The 22,325-nt window shown below is 34.5% G+C and overlaps 2 protein-coding genes across 3 annotated transcripts in view; both read right to left on the bottom strand.

Moving 5' to 3' along the window:
• LOC144965029 (2-hydroxyacyl-CoA lyase 1-like) overlaps positions 1–6,684 on the bottom strand; it is a 45,777-nt gene extending 39,093 nt beyond the window's left edge. The window contains exons 1-5 of the mRNA XM_078899892.1: positions 6,495–6,684; positions 4,614–4,718; positions 2,912–3,033; positions 1,708–1,780; positions 244–321 (exon numbers count right to left, since the gene is read on the bottom strand). Coding sequence (XP_078756018.1) covers positions 244–321; positions 1,708–1,780; positions 2,912–3,033; positions 4,614–4,718; positions 6,495–6,536 — 420 coding nt within the window. The 5' untranslated portion in view covers positions 6,537–6,684. The remainder of the gene's footprint in view (positions 1–243; positions 322–1,707; positions 1,781–2,911; positions 3,034–4,613; positions 4,719–6,494) is intronic.
• A 9,184-nt stretch (positions 6,685–15,868) lies between these two features.
• LOC144965028 (attractin-like protein 1) overlaps positions 15,869–22,325 on the bottom strand; it is a 44,868-nt gene continuing 38,411 nt past the window's right edge. For both annotated transcript variants that reach the window (XM_078899890.1, XM_078899889.1), the window contains exon 28: positions 15,869–21,323. In XM_078899890.1, coding sequence (XP_078756016.1) covers positions 21,229–21,323 — 95 coding nt within the window. In that variant the 3' untranslated portion in view covers positions 15,869–21,228. The remainder of the gene's footprint in view (positions 21,324–22,325) is intronic.

Below are 22,325 nucleotides of genomic sequence, written 5' to 3'. Positions count from 1 at the left end.
TCACTATTTAAATAATAATAATAATAATAATAATAATAATAATAATAATAATAATAATAATAATAATAATAATAATAATAATAATAATAATAATAATAATAGTTGATTGACTTTCTATTCCTTTTGTTTTCCGATGCCAGAAATGTCCATTTTACATATCAATCGGCAAGGCAATCAGCAAGAAATATTGCACAGAGCCGCAAAACCAAGACGTATGACAAATAATGACAATTCAAGACTCACTTTTTCTACAATGTATGGGATCTTATCCAAACCGCTTGGACGGGCAGAGAATTTAGAGTAAGGTCTGGCAGCTTCCACCTTTGAAGAGAGTAAAAACGAAACAGAATAATAAAACAAGATATTGATAAAAGACGGAATCATTTATCCTACAAAATGCCATTACCTATGCAATACATGAGGTCTATCTAGTAGTATGACTGTCCTCCAGACTGGGTAGTCCAGGGTTCAAGGCCCACTCTGATCAATGCAAAGTTGAGTCCTTGGAAAAGGCTCTTTACTCACAGTTTCTCACTTCGCTCCGGTGTAAAATGAGTACCTGGCTGTTAACTGCCTTGTTTCTGTCTGAAAAATTGTAATATCACCAAACAGGCATCATGTCTTGTCCTATGTTGATAATTATAATAATAATAATAATAATAATAATAATAATAATAATAATAATAATAATAATAATAATAATAATAATAATAATAATAATAATAATAATAATAATAATAACAATAATAATAATAATAATAATAATAATAATAATAATAATAATAATAATAATAATAATAATAATAATAGATCATTCATAAAGCGCATTGAACATACAACTCTAGCCCCACATTGAAATAACAAATATCAATAATTTCGTTAATTTCTTCACTCTCTCTCACACACACACATACACACACACACACACACACACACACACACACACACAAATGTAGGTAATTAATGTGAAAATAGTGAACTATGAGATACAAATTCAATAATCACCAGAGATTTAATGTTTTTTAAATGAGTTTTAAAAATGGCCTCAGAATCTCTCACTCTGATTTTAAGATCATGTTTGTTTTTATGTTTTTAAGGGTTTTACGGCACTTGCAACACATTGAGGTTATATCAGCGCCAGTAAAAAGGAAGAAAATGGGATAGTAAAAAGTGCTAGTTAAAAAGCACCCAAGAGAAAGTAAGACAAAGGGGAACTGGGAACAAATAGGGGTCAGATGTAGATTCCAAGAGCATACCACCAATGTACTTAGTCTGATATCACCTATAAGTCTCCTCCAGACACAAGCACAAAATCCAACAAAGAGGAATACACTCAAATGCTTACATTATACATTCAAAATAAATATAATAATACATAACAGAGATGATTTACAAGGAAAAAAATATCATCTCCCAAAACAATAACTATGCATTTGACTGTTTCCCTCCCAGCCAGGACTCCGACCAGGGCCATGAAAAAAACAAGTAATCTCATTCCAAGACAAAGACAGAAAGCATATTGGAAAAAAGATATAGGGGGATAGAAGACACAGTATGTACCTCCCTGTCCGCTATGGGAGGTCAGGATGATTTTAAGATCAGAAAGAGAAGAGAGATATATACAAATGGAGTATGTTTCACAAAGCATCAATAGATATGCACACGTCACCAAATCTTGAATATTTATAACCTTAACAATCAACTTACTTGTGGATATTCTTGAAATCCTCCCATGCCTTCTTGATCTGTGTCACATGACCCACCAACAACGATGAGGGGCCTTGCAAGATGAAGTAAATATATTGCGACAATAAATGGAGCTGTTTGATTGTTGTGGTTTTAAACTTGAGCAATTATATAACGCAATATCCACTATATGTGCTCAAAGCGCTTTACAAGGGGTCCCTAGCCAACAGCAACAAATGTAGCATGAGACCTGTTAGGCAATATTATATATTTTTTCGGACAAAGACAATGCTGTTAATGACCAGGTACTCATTTTACACCAAGTACGTTGAGAGAATGTGAGTAAAGAGCCTTTTCCAAGGACTCAACTATGCATCGCCCAGACCAGGACTCTAACCCAGGACCTTTCCATACAAAGGCAAGTGTCATACCACTATACCACATGGCCGCACTATTAGAAGCTTTATTGATAATATAAATGTACATTCTTACATTACACACAAGAAGACATGAAATCCAAAGTCAATAATGAAAAAAGACAAATATTCATAAATTTATAGTTAAATCCATACACTTCCCAAAGCTACAAAAGAAAAATAATAAAATAAAATAAAATTCCCTTTATTCATCCCAAAGGGGAAATTTGTCTCTAGGGTCTGTTCCAAGAGAAGGCTGGAATAACTCGGGCGTCAGCACTGCAAACTGAGCTAGGGCGAGGTGACTTACTCAAGGCCACACAACAAAGCGGGTATTCAAACTTGGTACCTTTCGGGTACAAAGCAAAGACTGTACTTCTGAGCCATGCTGCCCCTTTGCAAACCATATGGAACAGGAAAAAAATATTTTATAATAAGTTATACATCCTTCTTTTTTTTTACCTTTAGTAGGGTATTAATTTACATCTGAGTTTATTTGGGTAAAGTTTGAGTAACATCTTGTCCAAAGACACATGCTACACAAGCAAAAAAAAAAATTTTAAGTCTTGCATATACTAACAATGTACAATAACTACGATGATATCTATAATAATGATGATGATGGTGATAAAGATGATGATGATGATGATGATGATGATGATGATGATGATGATGATGATGATGATGATGATGATGATGATGATGATGATGATGATGATGATGATGATGATGATGATGATGATGATGATGATGATGATGATGATGATGATGATGATGATGATTACTATAAAACCACACCTACGACTCACCAACAATTCTCCATGGCATTTGCCATGCCAGCCAAAGCATGAATCACTCCAGGACCCGACACAGTCAAACACACAGCTGGCTTCCGTGTCAAAAACCCAATGGCAGATGCTGCATAAGATGCCTGGTTGACAATAAAGTTACATTGGAAAATTGTAATGTGTAAAGCTTACAACATAACATCCGACATGTGTACTTTAATTCTAACTCTTTAAAAAAAAAATTGAGCTTTTATATAGCGAAACATTCACTAAACGTGCTCAAATTGCTTTACAAGGGGTCGCTGGCCAACAGCAACACTTACCATGTAGGACGGGACATGACACCTGTTAGGCGAAATTACAATTTCTTCGGACAGAGACAACACTGTTAACGGCCAGGTACTCATTTTACACCTGAGTACGGTGAGAGAATGTGAGAAAAGATCCTTTTTTCCAAGGACTAAACTATGCACCGAGCGAGGCTCGAACCCAGGACCTTCCAATCTGAAAGCGAGTGTCATACCACTAGACCACATAGCTGCACTCATGACACTTCATACAAAATGAAGATAACAACTAAGATGAGTCACCCAAAGGCATGACTCTCATCTTCAGATCGGTAGGTTCAGGTTCGAGCCCTTCTTTGAGAGTCGCATAGTTGAGTCCTTGAAAAAGGCTCTTTACTCACATTCTCTCACTGCACTCAGGTGTAAAATGAGTACCTGTCTTGTTAACAGCCTTAGAAAAAAAATGTTATAATCGCCTCACAGGCATCGTTTCTATATAAATGCTCAAGTTTTTTGGGGGGATCTTCTTTTCTTACTCGGGGGGTGACTCATCTAGTTCAACTATTGGGTGAAGTGGCAAGCTCAAGGATTTCAGCTATATCCTGTCTTGCAGCTCTGCTGACTGAATCCTCACATACAAATGAAGAGCTGAGTCCTCACACAAGGACAACACCAAGGACAATTGAGCAAACACCCATTAATGCAAAGGGACAAGGTCATAAAGATGGGGTAATTTGAAAGCACTCAAGAATTGTGTGATACATGTATAATTGTGGTGCCACTGATGTGATGGTGGTAAATGAAAAGACATTTTGCTTTCGCAACTTCAGTTAGACAAGTATTTTCTCAATACTTTTACACACACCATCTATTATAATCAGCAGCATTAAAAATATGCCATTTAATAGGCGGTCGTAGTGAATTCCATACAAGACTTTCATATTTAAATAGTCCATATCCAATAATGATAGTGGATCTATATAGCTTCTCATAATGCAATATGAGATAAAAGAGTGAATTTTGAGAAATTATTCTTGTAAGAATTTTTTATGAAAGCGTTTTATTGTAATTCAAACTTCAGAGCACAATATTAAGCCAACTGCCTCTTCAAATGAGTACCACCAGTCTATGTGCCGCTATGTGGTCTAGTGGTATGAATCGCCTTCAGATCGGAAGGTTCAAGGTTCGAGATCCGCACTGAGAAGCGCATAGTTGAATCCTTGGAAAAGGCTCTTTACTCACATTCCCTAACTGTACTCAGGTATAAAATGAGTACATGGCCGTCTAAAGAAAATGTAATGTCGCCTAAGAACTGTCATGTCTCGTCCTACATGTTAAGTGTATCTGTTGATTAAGGGCCCCTTGTTAAAGGGCTTTGAGCACGTTTAGTGGATACTGTGCTACATAAATGCTCTAGTTAAAAGTTAGTTACTTACAGCCTGTTCATTCCTCATGGAAATGTACTTGATACCCTCAGCTTGAGCTGCCATCCCCACTTCGATGACGGGAACTCCAACGATACCAAACATGTACTCAACACCCTACATTGTTTGAACAAAAAATTAGAACATCCTTATAATTTTCATAATGAACGAAATTATTTAAATTTGAAGTACATTAGGATTCCATACAGACTTGACTCACAGGGAGTCAGCAACAATAGACTTACCTACTTTAGTTTAGTAGAATTACCTTCTCCAGTTTATTATAGATGTTCTACAGGGGGGAAATGGAGGGCAAACGAAGAAGGGGAAGACCTAGGCCTAGCTATATAAAAAACACAGATGAATGGAAGACAATTATATGATACCATCAGCAGACGAAGGGCATTGGCAGACTATTGTCATTGCAGAGTGCGGGCAACCAACATCAATGAGGAAGATGCTGGATAGTGAGTGAGTTTATTACATAATTATACGATTCAATCAAATGTTCATCAGTTGTAGCTGGTAATACAATATCAACAAATATCTCCTATTGTACAAATAATCACTCTGACCGAATGAGCCGCTAGTGCATGACTGAGGGGGAAATCGGTTTAACTTTAACCAGTGTGTCAGTGTCAGAGTAACGTTTCCACCTAGCCAAAGTCAATCACAATCACAAACAGCTCACAGCGTGATAAAAATTAAAAGCGGCATATTAAGGAGCTTACACTGTTGTGAGATAAATTTAAAAGTACGCTGTGATTATCTCCAGACACGAAAATTTGTTATTCCCAGACACATATTTGAAACTCCGCTCTTTTAAACAATTATCCAAATTCCAGAATATGGAATGTTTCCAAATGCACATAGAAATAAGGAAAGTTAATAAAATATCTATAAAAACATAAAATTAACCAACATTAAATCAGTTGTTACTATATATACACAATATGCGTCGACTTCGAAGTGGGTGTCATGGCCGAATGGTTTAGTCGTCTGCCCTGGAAGTTTACCAGAATCGACGTTGTGGGTTCAAATCCTGATTCCGTCACTTTTTTTTTTTTTTTAAAATTCCGTCTTCTTTTTACAGAACGTTGCAAGGGATAAATGTCCCATCCATCCTCCCCCCACCTCTTTTTTTTTTTAAACTCTCTCTCTCTCTCTCTCTCTCTCTCTCTCTCTCACTCTCTCTCTCTCTCTCTCTTTCTTGGTTCCTTTCTAGTTTCTAGCAAATTGTCATATTCGGCCCCACTCCGATCTCAAAAGGTGTCTAAAAATAATAAATAATTAAGAAGGAAACAAACAGAAATATTCAGAGAGCGACCAAATGGTCAGACAGAGGAGAGAAAAACAAACAATAATTTATTTTTTTTTTAAATAAAAACAAAACGATCGACGCATATCGTGTATATGTAGTAACAACTGATTTAATGTTGGTTAATTTTATGTTTTTATAGATATCTTACCTTAACTTTCCTTATTTCTATGTGCATCTGGAAACATTCTATATTCTGAAATGTGGATAATTGTTTAAAAAGAGCGAAGTTTCAAATATGGGTCTGGGAATAACGAATTTTCGTTATCCCCAGACAGGTGTCTGGAATAGTGACAGCCTTAAAAGTCTGTATGAAACAGTGCCAGACAAAGCAAGAAAAAAAATACAAGAAAAAAAAATTCCCAAAAACTCACTGATTTTTTTCTTGTATTTTTTTTTTTATCGCTTTGTCTTTTTCATATTTCCAATAAAAATGAACCAAATAAGAGTGATGCCATCTGCAGTCTATCTCTAAAAACTTAAACGGTAGTCTTACAATTCAGTGCACTTTGATTTGTTATTGATTGATGGAGATTAGGCATCATAATTTTGAACTCAAAAGAAATGCAAATTACCTGCTGCTTAAGAGCTCGGACAAGAATAGTTGCACCATCCATTTTTTAAATCTTTTGTGGGTTTGTTTTCCAGGTCCTATAACTATAGATGTTTTGAAATCCTGTTCTTCACAACCAACTCTTCCACTTGGTCCTCAGTCACACACAACAAAACAAGACAGTGTTTTCGCTCGAACTTTGATCTGCAACCTTCGACCCCTTTTTGACCTCTGAAAATGTAGTAGTGAATCCGGATAAGAGTGAGGTTGGTTACCTATATCAACCGTTTGCATCGCGAAGGAAAGAATGAAACTATAAGTTCAGCGGACATACACGCATACACACACACACGCACACACACACACACACACACACACACACATATATATACACACAAACAACAAGGTACATTATAAACTGAGATATCTCAAAAATAAATAGTTAAATCAATCAATAAACAAGAGATAAAGAAAGAAAGAAAGAAAGAAATAGATTTTTAAAATAATAATAATAATAATAATAATAATAATAATAATAATAATAATAATAATAATAATAATAATGATAATAATAATAATAATAATGATGATGATGATGATGATGATGATGATGATGATGATGATGATGATGATGATGATGATGATGATGATCACGACTCTTGGCCCTTCAAGCGCTAGGAAGTAAAAGAGCGGTAAAGAGCTGGATGTGAAGGTATTATAATTTAGAATCTATTTTTTAAAATCCTCTCCTCTCCCACCCCACCTCATTCTCAGCCCTTAGCGATTGGAGGGGAGACATGAGTGTATTTTCGCCAACCAGTCCTGTCCTCCACTTTCCTTATTAAGATTGGGCTGTCTAGCCTGTGTCCAGTCCTTGTTATCCGTCCAGTATTTTGGTTGCCTCCCTTTGCTTTCCTGTTTCCTTCTTAGGTCCATTGCAGGACTGCCTTTGGGAAGCTATTATGGCAGCTTCTAATGGTGCTCACACTACTATGTTATGACGATCGACCCAATCCGCAACTGTTTTACCGCACTCGTGCACCGTCGCAAACCCGCCCCGGAAGCTTCGTCACAACGCACCGTTCAACTAGATGCTCTGCGGTTTCGGGTTCTTTCCCACATTGTGTACATGTTGGACAGGTGGAAAGTCCTCACTGATGAAGCGATTTTTCTATTATGGAGGGTCACATGTCCAAACAATGACAACTTCCTTCTTTTCACAATATCAAGCAAAAGGTTCTTCGAGGCCTGACAAGTGTTCAATTTGAGCATGTACATACTCTTTGGTTTTATGGTCTTCTCATGAAATTCCAAGAAGCCCCCAAGTGCATTTATTTTCAAATGTCTAGATTCTGTTAGTGGCTTCTACCGTCAAAGTCCTACTCTCGAATACATTTAGTATAGTAGGATAGAAAACACGAAGGACGTGTACACTTTTAGCTTGGTTGGAAAAAGGGTGCATTTGTTCGTCCAGATCTTATCCAGCTTTGAAGAAGTGACCAGTAAAATTCTGTTTTTGACGTCCCGAGTTGACCGACCATCAGACGTTAGTGTGCGGCTATGTGGTTTTGTGGTATGACACTTGCTTTCGAATCGGAAGGTCCTGGGTTCGAGCCTCGCTCGGCGCATAGCTGAGTCCTTAGAAAATGCTCTTACATTCTCTCACCGTATTCAGGTTAAAATGAGTACCTGGCCAATAAAAGCGATGCCTTTGTCGGGAAAAAAAAATGTAAAATCGCCTGATAGGCGTCGTGTCTCGTTCTACATGTTACTGTTGGTCAGGGACCCCTAGTAAAGCGCTTTGAGCACGTTTCGTGGATATAGCGCTATATAAAAGCTCACGTTTAAGTTCAAGCTCAAGTGTGGCAATTAGATTTTTGAAGGAGCTTACGTTTTCTATGCTTTCATCGCCCATTATTATAGACATTGTTTTGTCCTTGATGTTAATTAACGTCTTCCTCTATCCTTTACTGATCTCCATTCCGTGAGCTTCTGCGACCTTCGTCAATCTGTGAGCTCTTGTATATTATACTTCGTTACTGTCAGATAGAAGGTCGATGTCATGTTGTCAACAAATCTGAGGTTCTTGATTGTTCTTCCTCCTACAGATATGGTGAACTGGAAGTCTTGTAATGTGTCATTGAGAATGGTCTCTAAGAACAGATTGAAAAGGATCGGGGACAGTAGGCATCCTTGCCTAACTCCATCTGTTGTTTTAAATAGCTGTCCAATGTTGTTGCTGCTCGGTGTGTTTTGTTTTTTTTTTTTTTTTGTTTTTTTTTTTTTGTTTGTTTGTTGCTTTAGGTCTCTTCCAACACAATTGAGGTTATATGAGAGACCGCTGAAACAAAAAAAAACAAGCAATCTAACAAAAATAGTACAAATGTAAATCAAAATCATAACCTAAAGATATCATAAGCTAAATTATAAATAACCAAGAACAAACAGGCAGAAGATTTACAGAAAAAAAAATATCCCCTGTCAAAAATACAATCATAAACCAAAGAAGCAGGATAGGCTAGTAAAGAGAAGAGGAAACGACATCACTATCGGATCGTACACCCATGCGAACATCATAAATATATGATTCAAGGGTGATGCTCCCATCCAACCACCCGCTGCTCGGTGTGTAATAGAAGACTCCTTCTGTAGTTTGTATAAGGCCTGCCTCCTTCTATGCACATTGAGCGTGAAGCATGCCAGATGCCGTCATGCCAAACTCTATCGAAGGCCACTTTGAAGTCTATAAAATTGTGAAAGAGGTCCATAAGATGACGAAGGTGCTTCTCCATCAGTATTATGTAGGTTCTTGTTCTTCTGATAGGTGTTCCTAAATTTCTTTTTTTCAAGCAGTTTGATAACACCCTTAGTATGACTTTGCTAGGGCGGTTGATTACTTATTATCCTGTAGATTCCAAGAACACACTATCAGTGTACTTAGTTTGAGACCACTTATAAGTCTCGTTCAGACACAGCCATAGGACCCACTAAGTGGAAAACACTCAAATGTTTATAGAATATATTCAAAACAGAAATCATAACTAACAACATAATATAACAGTAACAGAGAGATGATTTACAAGGGGAAAAAATCATTTCCCAAAACTAATACTACACTTTTAACTCGATCAAAGGTCGGGGCAAAACCAAGCAATCTCACTCTGAGACAAAGACAAAAAGCAACTTGGAAACCAGATGTAAGGGGGTAGAAGACACAGCAAGTGACCTCCTGCTTACCATGCGAGGTCAAAGGACTCTACCCAAAATTGGAAAAGAAAGAAACAGACAGAATAAAATAAATGTACAAAGTAAACTCGACATTCTTAGAGTTGAGTGAAAGGCGGTTTAATAGAAACAACATAATACATTCCATACATACGAGACATATTTTACTTATAATCTTAACAAGACTGGAAATAGACAATGTAATATTACGCATGTGAAACATTATTTCATAATAATTTACAACATGTGAATTCTATCATGGCTATATACACAACATTTTTGTTTATAAAGTAAACTATTTACGAATATTATATACACCACTGTAGTTAGTATTCCATTATTTTTAAACTTCCATAAATAGACTGGGTTTTTTTAAAATTGAATTAAACGTTGGCAATCCTTGTCTTGAGTCATGTGTATTATTATTGACTTTGACGTTCCTGGTAAGACGAAAAAGAACGTGTGTTAGTGTCCAGTTCTGTGAATTCATGGAGATGGTCATTTTTATGATGACTTGTTTTTTTTTGTTTTCTTTTTAAATAACTCACAAAGCTTTTTCGCTTTCTCATATATACTTAAACAATAGCTACAAAGTGCTGACGTTTAAAGATGCATCGGAGAGATGTAATCGCTTTTTAACCAAGCCAAGTTTTCTTGCTTTTTGTTTTCGGTTTTTGTTTTTGTTTTGTTTTTTTGTTGGTTTTTTTTTTTGGGGGGGGGGGGGGGTTGTTGCTTTTTTTGTTTTGTTTTGTTTGTTTGTTTATGTTGGGTTTTTTTGTGTGTTTATTTTAAAATTATGCCTTAAAAATAATAATAAAGAATATTTCTTTAAAAGTTACTGATGACTGTACAATCATTTCTATAAATCTTTCATCACAAACACATAATTAATTCGGATATGTGAGTTAATCACACATTGGTGTATCTCTTACTTACTTATCCAAGCCAGCGACCTGCTGAGTTCTGGCCCTTTGACTATGACAAATTAGTTATGCCAGCAATCAGCTGCATTCTGGCCCTTTGACAGATTTGTCACGTATGCAAAATAATGGAAGATGTGAATTATTCCTTGCCGTTAATTTCACAATGTCAAATAATTAAAGGTAAAGCATTACAATTAGTCAAATCTTACTCCCTTGACAACAATTAAAAATTGTTTTGCCTTCCATTAATAAAATTATGTCAGTACTAGGATATTCCTTGTATTCAAAACTAAAAAAAATAAATGACTGAATAAATTTAAATCTTGCAATTCAGAATAATTCACACTACACATATTTACATTGAAATCACAATATTAGGACCAATACGAAAAAGATCTGAACAAGTGTGTATGAAAAAGTGCCGGACAAAACAAGAAAGAAAAATACAAGAAAATAAAAAAACATCCCGAAAAACCAGTCTTCCTGCAGGAAGGATGTTTTTTTTCTTGTATTTTTCTTTCTTACTTTCTTTGTATGAAACGGTGTCTTCCTCAAAGAAGACTGATTGTTAGGATGTTGTTTTTTTATCTTGTATTTTTCTTTCTTACTTTCTTTGTATGAAACAGTGTCTTCCTCATAGAAGACTGATTGTTAGGATGTTGTTTTTTTTTCTTGTACTTTTCTTTCTTACTTTCTTTGTACGAAATGGTGTCTTCCTCAAAGAAGACTGATTGTTAGGATGTTGTTTTTTTCTTGTATTGTTCTTTCTTACTTTCTTTGTATGAAACCGTGTCTTCCTCAAAGAAGACTGATTGTTAGGATTTGGGGTTTTTTTCTTGTACTTTTCTTTCTTACTTTCTTTGTATGAAACGGTGTCTGTCTTCCACAAAGAAGACTGATTGTTAGGATGTTGTTTTTTTTCCTTGTATTTTTATTTCTTACTTTCTTTGTATGAAACCGTGTCTTCCTCAAAGAAGACTGATTGTTAGGATGTTGTTTTTTTTTCTTGTATTTTTCTTTCTTACTTTCTTTGTATGAAATGGTGTCTTCTTCGAAGAAGACTGATTTTAGGATTTAAAAACATTTTTTCTTGTATTTTTCGTTCTTGCTTAGTTTGGCACCATTCCATACACTATACACTTTGTTCAGATCTTTATCTTACACAGAACCCTGCTCCCTAATTGACCAATACGAAAGAGGCTTTACCACTTCACCAATGGCTCAGCCACCTCTCTACTGCTTCGACATTTCAAATTTTTCTTCCATTAATAAGACAAGGTGCCCCGTTTAAAAAAAAAAAAACAAAAGTTAAATATTTACAATACCATCCTTGAAAATGTCTAACAAATCAGATGCTGACTCAATCAATAGTGAACAACCTGAAATTCAGACCCGTTACATGCAAGTAACAAAAACAAATCTGTTTATTATTTTTAAAAGAAAAATCCGAATTTAAAGGGGAATATTCTGTATTACCCCAAAATACATGATTCTAACCTTTATTAATACAAACAATCACTCAAAATACCGGATTGTATGATGTGTGTGTGTGTGTGTGTTGGGGACAGGTCTGTAATTGGACTATAGCCTACTGTTATTACACAATGACTCTATTATCATTATTATTATTATTATTATTATTATTATTATTATTATTATTATTATTATTATTATTATTATTATTATTATTATTATTATTATTATTATTATTATTATTATCATTATTGCTATTATCATTATTGCTATTATCATTATTATTGTTGTTGTTATTATTATTATTATTATTATTATTATTATTATTATTATTATTATTATTATTATTATTATTATTATTATTATTATTATTATTATTATTATTATTATCATTATTGCTATTATCATTTTTATTATTATTATTATTATTATTATTATTATTATTATTATTATTATTATTATTATTATTATTATTATTATTATTATTATTATTATTATTATTATTATGATCATTATCATCATTATTATTACTATAATCATCATCAACACCATCACTATCACCATAATCATCACAATTAATATCAATATAATCATCATTCCGAGAGCATCAAACGCGCCAACAACAACAACGATAAGATAGAGACATAGAACAAATAATAATATATATATATCTATACAGTAGACGACGGTAGTTGAGAGTAGAGCACCATTGGTGTAGTAATAGTAGTGAATCGTATAACATACACATATGCACGACAGGAAAGACAACAAGAACATCGTTATGGTTATCATCAATGTATATACACATACAACTCAATAAAAATATGTATAATACAACATATCAAATAATTATCATCTAAACTGTTTCTATCAAAATATAATCATTGCAAATCAAGAATGAGATGAAAAAATGTCATTCGTCATTTGTTTCATTTATAATAAAGTTTCTATAACTATGAGGAAATGCAAAGCACCCATTCTGTGACTTATCTTGAATAAATAAGATTTTATATCCTGTACAGTGTAACGTGTTAGTCCTGTTCTTTCTTCTATCTATAAATTAAATATAATATTATAATAATATTTTAATTCAAAAACACAAGTACATAATGCAAGGAGCACAAGAACTTCATTCAAGGAATACAAGTACTTCATTCAAGGAACACAAGTACTTCATTCAAGAAACACAAGTACTCAAGGAACACCACCTTTAATTTATGTTTGCTACAAAAATAAATAAAACACAAATTTCCATAAAACCTTATCATCAAAATTCGACTAAATGAACCTTTGATGAGATAAAGATGTTAAAATACATTCAGATAAGTAACAATCATAACATGGAATAGAAGATTGAATTTATTATAGAGATACAAATGATGGGGATGTTTCGGGTTTCCCCTTTGTTTACAAAACACGATGAAGAGGAGGACAAGGACCATCCTCTCATCTCTCATTTGTCTTTAGCGCTTCATTCATCGTGTTTTGTCCACGTAGGTGAAACCCGAAACGTCCTCATCATTTCGTCTCTGTAAATGAAATTGAATCTTCTATTCCACTGTATGAATTTTATTTATTTCAAGCAGCAACATTTGTATTATACAAACATTCAGATAGGGAAATCTAGACTCATGCGACAACGGAAAGCTGTCTCACATATCATTATATAAACAATAGGGTTCAACAGTCGTGACGTCACTTCCCTCGTAATGACGCATAGCAACTGGTCCAAAACTACCAGAACAATGGCGGACGCCATTATCTCCTTCACCGCCCTTATGAAATACTTCTCCAACGAGCATAAAAGTGTATCAAAAGAAGAAAAACATTATAAAAATGATCACGTTTTGACGTTTATACATTCTGATCACATGACATGTGAAAATATTCCAGCCAGCATGAAGAATAAAAAGTACTGACTTTCTTTGTTTAGAACCAATCTGCTGGTTGCTGGGAGGACGTGACATCAGACTATTGAATCATATTATTTCTTTTTTTTTAAATCTTTATTTAATGAGTGCACATACATCCTTTTTTACTGGATAATGACTTCAGGTAGTAATATCAGATGTTTCTCTAGTTCAGCAGTGATAGATAATTATGTGACACCCACACACAAACACACACATACACACTCTCCCAAATGTCACAGTGGGTATATTTTAACCTTTTAAAGATAAGGTTTGGTTACACTCTAATCTGAAAGCATATCTAAGTGTTTTCACCAAGTCTGCCGTTTTATTAAAGAACATAGTATGTGCTATTTGGTTAACATTGCATATACTGTGTTTTTAAAAACAACGGCAGAAAGTAATGGCACTCTGTCTTTATTCTGTACTTACTAAATACTTTCAGGATCTTCCCCCCATATGAAAGTCGTTTGTTTTGTTTTTCTTTTGAAAGGGTTTTACTGCGCTTGCAACAAATCTAGGTCACATCAGCACCAGTAAAAAGGAAGAAAATGGTAAGTAAAAAGTTCTAGAATTACAATTAAAGCACCCAAGAAAAAGTAAGACACATGGGAATTGGTTCAAATGGGAAACAGATGTAGATTCCAAGAGCACACTATCAAAGTACTTTGTTTGAGCTCACCTAAAGTCTCATCCAGAACAAGCACAGGTGCCTACTAAGAGGAATACACTCAAATGTTAACAAATCATATATAACATGTAAATAAAACGATACAGTGCATAACAAAGAGATGATTTACAAGACAAAAAATATCTCCCAGGATCAGGACAAAACTAAGTAATCTCATCCCAAGACAAAGACAGAAAGCATGTTGGAAAACAGATATAGGGGGATAGAAGACACAGTAAGGGACCTTCCTGCCCACTATGGGAGGCCAGGAACCCCACCCAGTCTCTCGCAGATAAAAATGGTGACGTGAAGTGATTAGAATGTCACAGAGATTCATTTGTACAAGAATCAACAAAACTTGATAGATGTGGGGAATTGAATTAAAAATAGAGGAAACAATTTTCGCATGTCTTTATCAATTCAAATAAGTGGCAGTAGAGAAGCCCCAGTCGATTCGTTTGCAACTCCCAAGTCTCAAATCGAGCTGAGAGCTTAACAAGAACAATTATCCATGATATATTGAATCACTGGGTAGAAAGTATTTATATCTTATATCATCTATTCCTCTCATACATGCAGATTTCTTTTCTCCGCACATCAATGCATTTGTAAAAAGGAATGAACAAAATTGAAAATAACAACTTTAAAAAAAAACAACAAAAAACACCAAACACGGAACGTTTCGGACTCAAAACCATTCTTCAGCCAACAACAAAAATCAATAAAAACAAATGAATTACTTTAAAAACTAGATAGACGGCAGAGATATATTTAGAACGTCTTAAGGACTGACACCTATCTGGATTTTAAATTAATATATCTATGTTTTTATTGGATATACAATTAGCGGGAAAGGAAAAAGGGATGCCCAAAGACTTGACGGTTGGAAAAGGTAAAGGACAATATGAAAGAACTGGGCCTGGAGGAAGATGATGTTATGAACCGACATGCATGGAGATGTGGCATTCATTATGGCAACCCTGCAAAATGCCGGATAAGCTGAAAAGAAGAAGAAGAAGAAGAAGAAGAAGAAGAAGAAGAAGAAGAAGAAGAAGAAGAAGAAGAAGAAGAAGAAGAAGAAGAAGAAGAAGAAGAAGAAGAAGAAGAAATCTATGTTTTTATTGTCTTTGTTGTTGACTGAAGAAAGGTTTTGAGCCTGAAACGTTTTGTGTTTTGGTATTTAGTTCTTTCTCTCTTTTTTTTTTTAAAGTAATTTAATTTTCATTTACGTTTATTACTTGTTACCGTCCACAGCTTTTAACAGCTTAGCATCATTCAACATATTTGTGACAAGTCATGTGAAAAGGGGATTTTGTCAGGGTGAAAATAATCTTTCAAACTGAATACCAAGCTTAAACACCTAAAATTAAAAATAAATCATTTATTTTAGGACGTTCAGTTTTGTCTCTTGAATTTCAGAAATCTTCAATTTCCCAATCAATATCAGTTTTGACATTTTTGCTGCACTCTGAAAAGACACATTAAAAAAATAATTTGGCCAGAAAACTCATCCTACAAGTATCGATATGAAGGATGAGTTTTCAAGTCAAAATTTTTTTTAATGCGTTTTTTATTTTCAGAGAACAGCACTTTTAAATTCAGTTTAGTTCACCTCCATCATTCTGACAAAACACCTGATTGACATAGTGAGTCAAGGGTCAATTCTCCATTCATTGGAAACAGGAATATTTACAAAGTCATTAACACATCACATAAGTATTTACATATTTGGTCTTATCATGTCTAGGTAGTCCTCTACAAATAATAAAGTAACTAACTAAGTGCACTTATTCGCAGGTCTGGTAACCCAAATTGTTATGGTCCCATTGTTGGAATGGAAATACTCTCAAACCAACGCAAAAATATTGTCCATTTCAACAGTGTTAAAACAAGCCCGAAAAATTGCAATCGGTTATCAGACCTGAAAATATGTGCAAGTAAATAAAAACCATATCATATTCCTGTTAAATGAGCATTATTGATAATATTATAAGGTCATTGTTCATTCTTTAGATCATAGTCACCTGATATCAGCTATGGCTGAAAATTTATACACATTGTTATAAACAATACTAGATAACAACCAAATGGGGAACAGTGAGAGATAAATCAAAAATTATTTACAAAATCACATAATATTAGAATTTCTACAATTCGGGTAGGAATGACTTGTTTCAGAATAAATAAGATCTCATTGATTGCACAAACAAAACATAATTTTAAAAAGCAGCGGTCAAAGTTTAAAAACCCAACAGCAACCCAGTGCCGATGTAGATTGGAGATAAGATGGAAGCAACTCAATGTACACGGTCAAACAAAAGCCTAAATGATGCATTAAACAAGCGTACGTGTCACTGGCATCAAATGAGACAAAACTCTGTACATAAATTTCAAGAGACCCAAAAAAAAAAAGAAAAAAAGAGAGCTATCTACACAAATGCATGATTTCCACTTTTATTTCCACAGATTGCGATTCATTAAAATTTTAAATGTTGCACTGAATGACATTAATCAGTGGGATGGGGAAAAGGAACTGAGATATTGCCAAGATTAGTTAAAAGGTCAATTTTTTATCCAAAATGAGTTCTTTTTCATAAATGATTAAATCAACCCTTTTTGTACATCTTCGGGAAATATCAAAGCTTAATTTCACTTCTAAATATTTTTTAGAGATAGTCAAGTTAAAAAAGTATGAAATTTAAGAAAAGTTGCTGGATACCTTTCCCATACATCTGACCATAACTTCATGAAAATTCACGCCTGGGGAGCATATTCATTTTCAGAAAATGCAGAAAAAAAATGCAAATCCAAAATTTTCACCTTCTGACGGATTATGTCATGCACTGACATAGAGTCAACCCAATCTTTCTAGTCCGGCGGAGTTGGCTTCATCAGAATTCCACTGTTTATTCATTCATCACTCAATATAAAAAAAGATTAATTTTCTTGTTTTTCCAAACTCATTTTCCCCTTTCCATTACTACAAAAGTTGTAATAGGTATAGTTTCTAACCAATTCATCAAGGAAATAGAAAACTCAACCATAACAGGCATCAGCTTAACAATCCAAACTAATCAGCCAATTTCTTTCTTCTTCTTCTAGGTTCCATGCCTGGTCCAGGCTTCGGATACTGCATGAATTATCTCTCTCCATTCCTCCCTGTCTCTTGCCTTTTCAAACAGCTCTTGGATTGTTAGGCTGGTGAAGCCCTTCAGTTGGTCTATGAGTGTTTTTCTTTGTCTCCCCCGGGCGCGTTTACCAGGTATTTTTCCACAACTTGCCAGGTATTCATTCTTATCTTTCCTTACTATGTGTCCGAAAAAGGATAGTTGTCGATCCACTATTAAGGGCATTAGTTTCCTTTGTTGGTATGTTTGTTTTAGCACTTCTTCGTTCGTTTTGTGTGCAGTATACGATATTCTCTGCATCCTTCTCAAGCACCACATTTCAAAAGCTTCAATGTTCTTTTGTGTTTCTGCATTTGTAGTCCAGCTTTCGCATCCGTATAACAAGATTGGCCACACGTAGCACTTCAAGACTCGGAATCTAATCCCGAACGACATCTGTTTGTTTTTCAAAATGTTTCCCAGGTCCATGAAGGCCTGTTTGGCTTGAGTTATTCTTGCTCGTATGTCTCGGTTACATCTTCCATCTGTTGTCACTATTGAACCTAGGTATTTAAAACTTTCTACGTTGGTAAGTTGCTCGCCGTGAATCGTTATATTGCAGGTGTTGTTGTTTTCGGGGTTTTTCTGTATTACCATGCATTCCGTTTTGGTGATATTCACTTCCATTCCCTTGGCTTCACTATCTACTACCACTTTGTCAACAATCTTTTGAAGTTGGATTTCTGATGTTGCAATGAGTACCGTATCGTCTGCGTATCTTATATTATTTATGTTGTGACCTCCCACTTTTATTCCCTCCATATTATTTATGCCCCTCATGATTGTTTCTTGGTATAGATTAAACAGATCTGGTGAGGCAACACACCCTTGACGGACTCCTTTCTTAATAGGAATGGAATTTCCTGTAGAGTTTCCGATTTTGATAGATGCCTGCTGGGTGTAGTATAATGTTTGCATGAGTCTGAGGTCTTTCTCATCAGCGCCAATGGAGTGCAGTTGTTTTAGTATTTCTTCGTGGCGTACTCTATCAAAAGCTTTTTTGTAGTCGACAAAACAGAGGTATAGTGGGGTCTGAACCTGTATAGCTCTTTCACTTAAAACACGGAGGAGGTATATTGCGTTCCTTGTCCCTCTGTCAGGTTGGAATCCATATTGTTCTTCTGCGATTTCGGGGTTAATCTTATTCCTTAGCCTGTTGATAATTATACGCAACAGTATTTTGTTGATGTGGCTTATTATTTCTAGCCATCAATAAAAATGTTTTGAAATGCAGGACTTGTTCATTTTTTTAAAAGGATTGTACGGCGCTTGCAATACATTAAGGTCATATCAGCACCTGTAAAAAGGAACAAAATGGGATTGTAATAAGTTCTAGAATTACAATTAAAGCACCCAAGAAAAGGTAAGACAAAGGGGAATTTGTTCAAATAGGAAACAGATGTAGATTCCGAGAGCACACTATCAAAGTACTTAGTTTGAGATCACCTAATAGTCTCATTCAGACACGAGCACAGGTCCCCATAAGAGGGATACACTGAAATGTTTACAAATCATATATAATATGTAAACAAAACATAATACAGTGCAAAACAGAGAGATGATTTACAAGACAATAAATATCATCTCCCAAAACTCTTAACTATACATTTGACTGTTTCCCTCCCAGCTAGGGCCTGGACAAAACCAAGTAATCGCATTCCAAGGCAAAGACAGAAAGCATATTGGAAAACAGATATAGGGGGATAGAAGACACAGTAAGTGACCTTCCTGCCCACTATGGGAGGTAAGGAACCCCACCCAGATGACCAGATGGCAACAACACGAAAGGAATGATAAAGTATTGGCATTGGCAAAGAAAAAATGCTCGAAGAGGCCGTGACAGGAAAATGGTGGAAATTGATTTGGATGTTTCTTGGGGAGAGAGGATAAGAATAAATGTGAGGCAGCTTAGTATCACTGAAACAGAAGTGGGGAGGCAATATTGATTGGGATACAGAGCCATAACCTGACACGTGCCACAACACACAAAGGCTGTGTTGAAATGTTGAAATGTTGAAACTGCGATAATAATTACTGGATTGGAATGGACTAGATTAGTTTCTATCTTGAATTCAAATTTTAGGAATCTGGTTCATCCCAAGATAACACTGAATCGAGGCAGGAGGTCACATATTAAAGACAATGGAAAACGTGGCAAAGGACAACAGATAAAATAAAGTTTTTCCCCGATTTGCAGACCGTGCATGCAGGTGTGAGGAGTTACATACGCTATGCATCTCAGAACAACAAATAAAACATCTTTGCGGAAAGCTGGTGGGCTTAACATCACTGGTGTTAAATCAATTTAAAATTAAATGTTTAAAAACTGATTTACACATTCAAAGCAGTGCCAAAAGGTTCTTTCTGCATTATTCAACACGAAAAGACACCGATATAAAGTTGTTTTGAAAAGCTGTGTAAAATTTAGCTTTCATCGGTTTCTCTTGAGTTGGATAATATAATATTCCATACAAAAACTGATGGTCTAGCAGCAGTGGAAGAGCAGAAATTGTTTCTCAAGAGGTCAAAAAAACATGGACAAAGCTTATACTCTGTCCACACTTTTTGTCAACACGTTAATTATGCTATTACAGCTAATTAAGAGAATGCATTTATCACAGATTCTGTCCCTTAGTTTTGTCCGACACAATGAACATTATTAGGAGGACAGCACACTTGTAAACACTTTTATTTTATTGATCAACAGTTTCCATGAGCGAATAAGACTCACAACATAAAAACAACAAAAGCCACAACACTGAAATACCAGTCCCGTGTCAATAGGTCTGGTCAGATGTGATTATTATAATATTATTATATCCACCAATCAAGGGACTGAATTAGGTAGTAATTGCATTCACTCAATACTTTTGTGGCAGATCCTCTTCTTTTGAATTATTACATTTTTGAAATAAATAAAAAAGTAGATAACTAAGAATTTAAAAAATATTAATAGTCATTTTTAAAAACATATTTTAAAAACATGATAAATGTATAATCATAATTTTTTTTCAAGTAAACAACTATAAGACATCAAATCTTGGAAATCTCTCACTCCTGAAATTAAAAATAAAGACAAAAGAAGAAAAAAATAACCACAAAATTTTTCGAAAGCCCTAAAATATCGTAATGATGCTTTCTTTTTTTTTTCAAAATGTTGTGTTGAGTATTACGAAAACAACCTTTTTTATTTTTTTTTTCAAATTGTGGTGTTGAGTATTACGAAAACAACCTTTTTTTTTAAAATTTCAAATTGTGGTGTCGAGTGTTACAAAAACAACCTTTTTTTTTCAAATTACGGTGTCGAGTGTTACAAAGACAACCTTTTGGCACAGCCCTATAAATATTCATCATATATTTCTATTATCACAATCAACAATGGGGGTGACTAAGCACATGTGTCTGGAGAGACGTTGCTAAGGTGTTTCCGCAGCTTTGGTTTATCTCCCTTTGCATGGTCCAGACTTTGTTTTCGATGAGATCCTGAAACAAGATGGAAAGATATGAATGAATGAATGCTCTGTCACTAAACTTTCTCTTTTTCTTATTTTTTAAATCGGTTTCATTGAATCTAAAACAAAATTCTGATATAATGCAAATTTTACTTCTTGAGGATCAAAGAAATTGTTTAAAATTTGTCTTTAGTGTCTCATTTATTGTTTTGTAGACAAAGGGGAAACCCAAAACATCCACTTTATTTACCTGTGTAAATTAAATTGAAGCTTCTGTTCCATTTTTTTTTTTTTTCATTGTTCTATGAGGCTGTACCAAAAAGTCGTTTTTGTGACGAACGCAAGAAAAATACTCTATTAATATAGTTATTTTGAAAAACTAAGAAAAAAAATTATTATATTTTAGTTAAACAATGTAAAATAAACCAAACACTGGCGATCCAGCTCCAATAGATTTGCACAAATAGTTTGTTAAAGGTTTAAAAAAAAGGTGTGGACAGAATATCAATTTTTTCCACTTTTTTTCAACCCTTTAAAAAGCTATAACTACTCTAATTTTGAAACTAGATCATCAGATTCTTTATTTTTCATTATCTCACACTGAGATAATAATCAAATTGAATATTTTCCTCAGTTTATCCAAATGACATGACTTAGAACTGGAGTATTTTTGTGGTGAACGTCACAAACACGACCTTTTGGTTCAGCCTCATAAACCTCTTCATGCTCCAAGCAGAAACGCAAGTTTTCCTGCAAAGACCATATTATATGAAACCATTTCGTGCAAAGCTTCTTTTCATCAAACGGTACCACTCTTAAATCAATCTAGAAAAGGATACATATCCATCTAGATTCCCCTCAACTGTTGCCTCTGTACAAAATCAACTCATCAATACTGACCAAAATCAGCCCGGAGATTTCAAAAATAAATAATAATAAATAAATAATAATAATAATATAATAAATAATAAAATATAAATAAATAATAAATAAATTCCCTTTATTCAACCCCGAGGGGAAATTTGTCTTAAGG

This window comes from Berghia stephanieae, chromosome 2 (assembly GCF_034508935.2).
Source record: "Berghia stephanieae isolate SIO BIC M18660-M18661 chromosome 2, UCSD_Bste_1.3, whole genome shotgun sequence".
Lineage (NCBI taxonomy): Eukaryota > Metazoa > Mollusca > Gastropoda > Nudibranchia > Aeolidiidae > Berghia > Berghia stephanieae.
The sequence above is the reverse complement of the archived record's forward strand: the minus strand, read 5'-3'. Positions and strand labels throughout refer to the sequence as shown.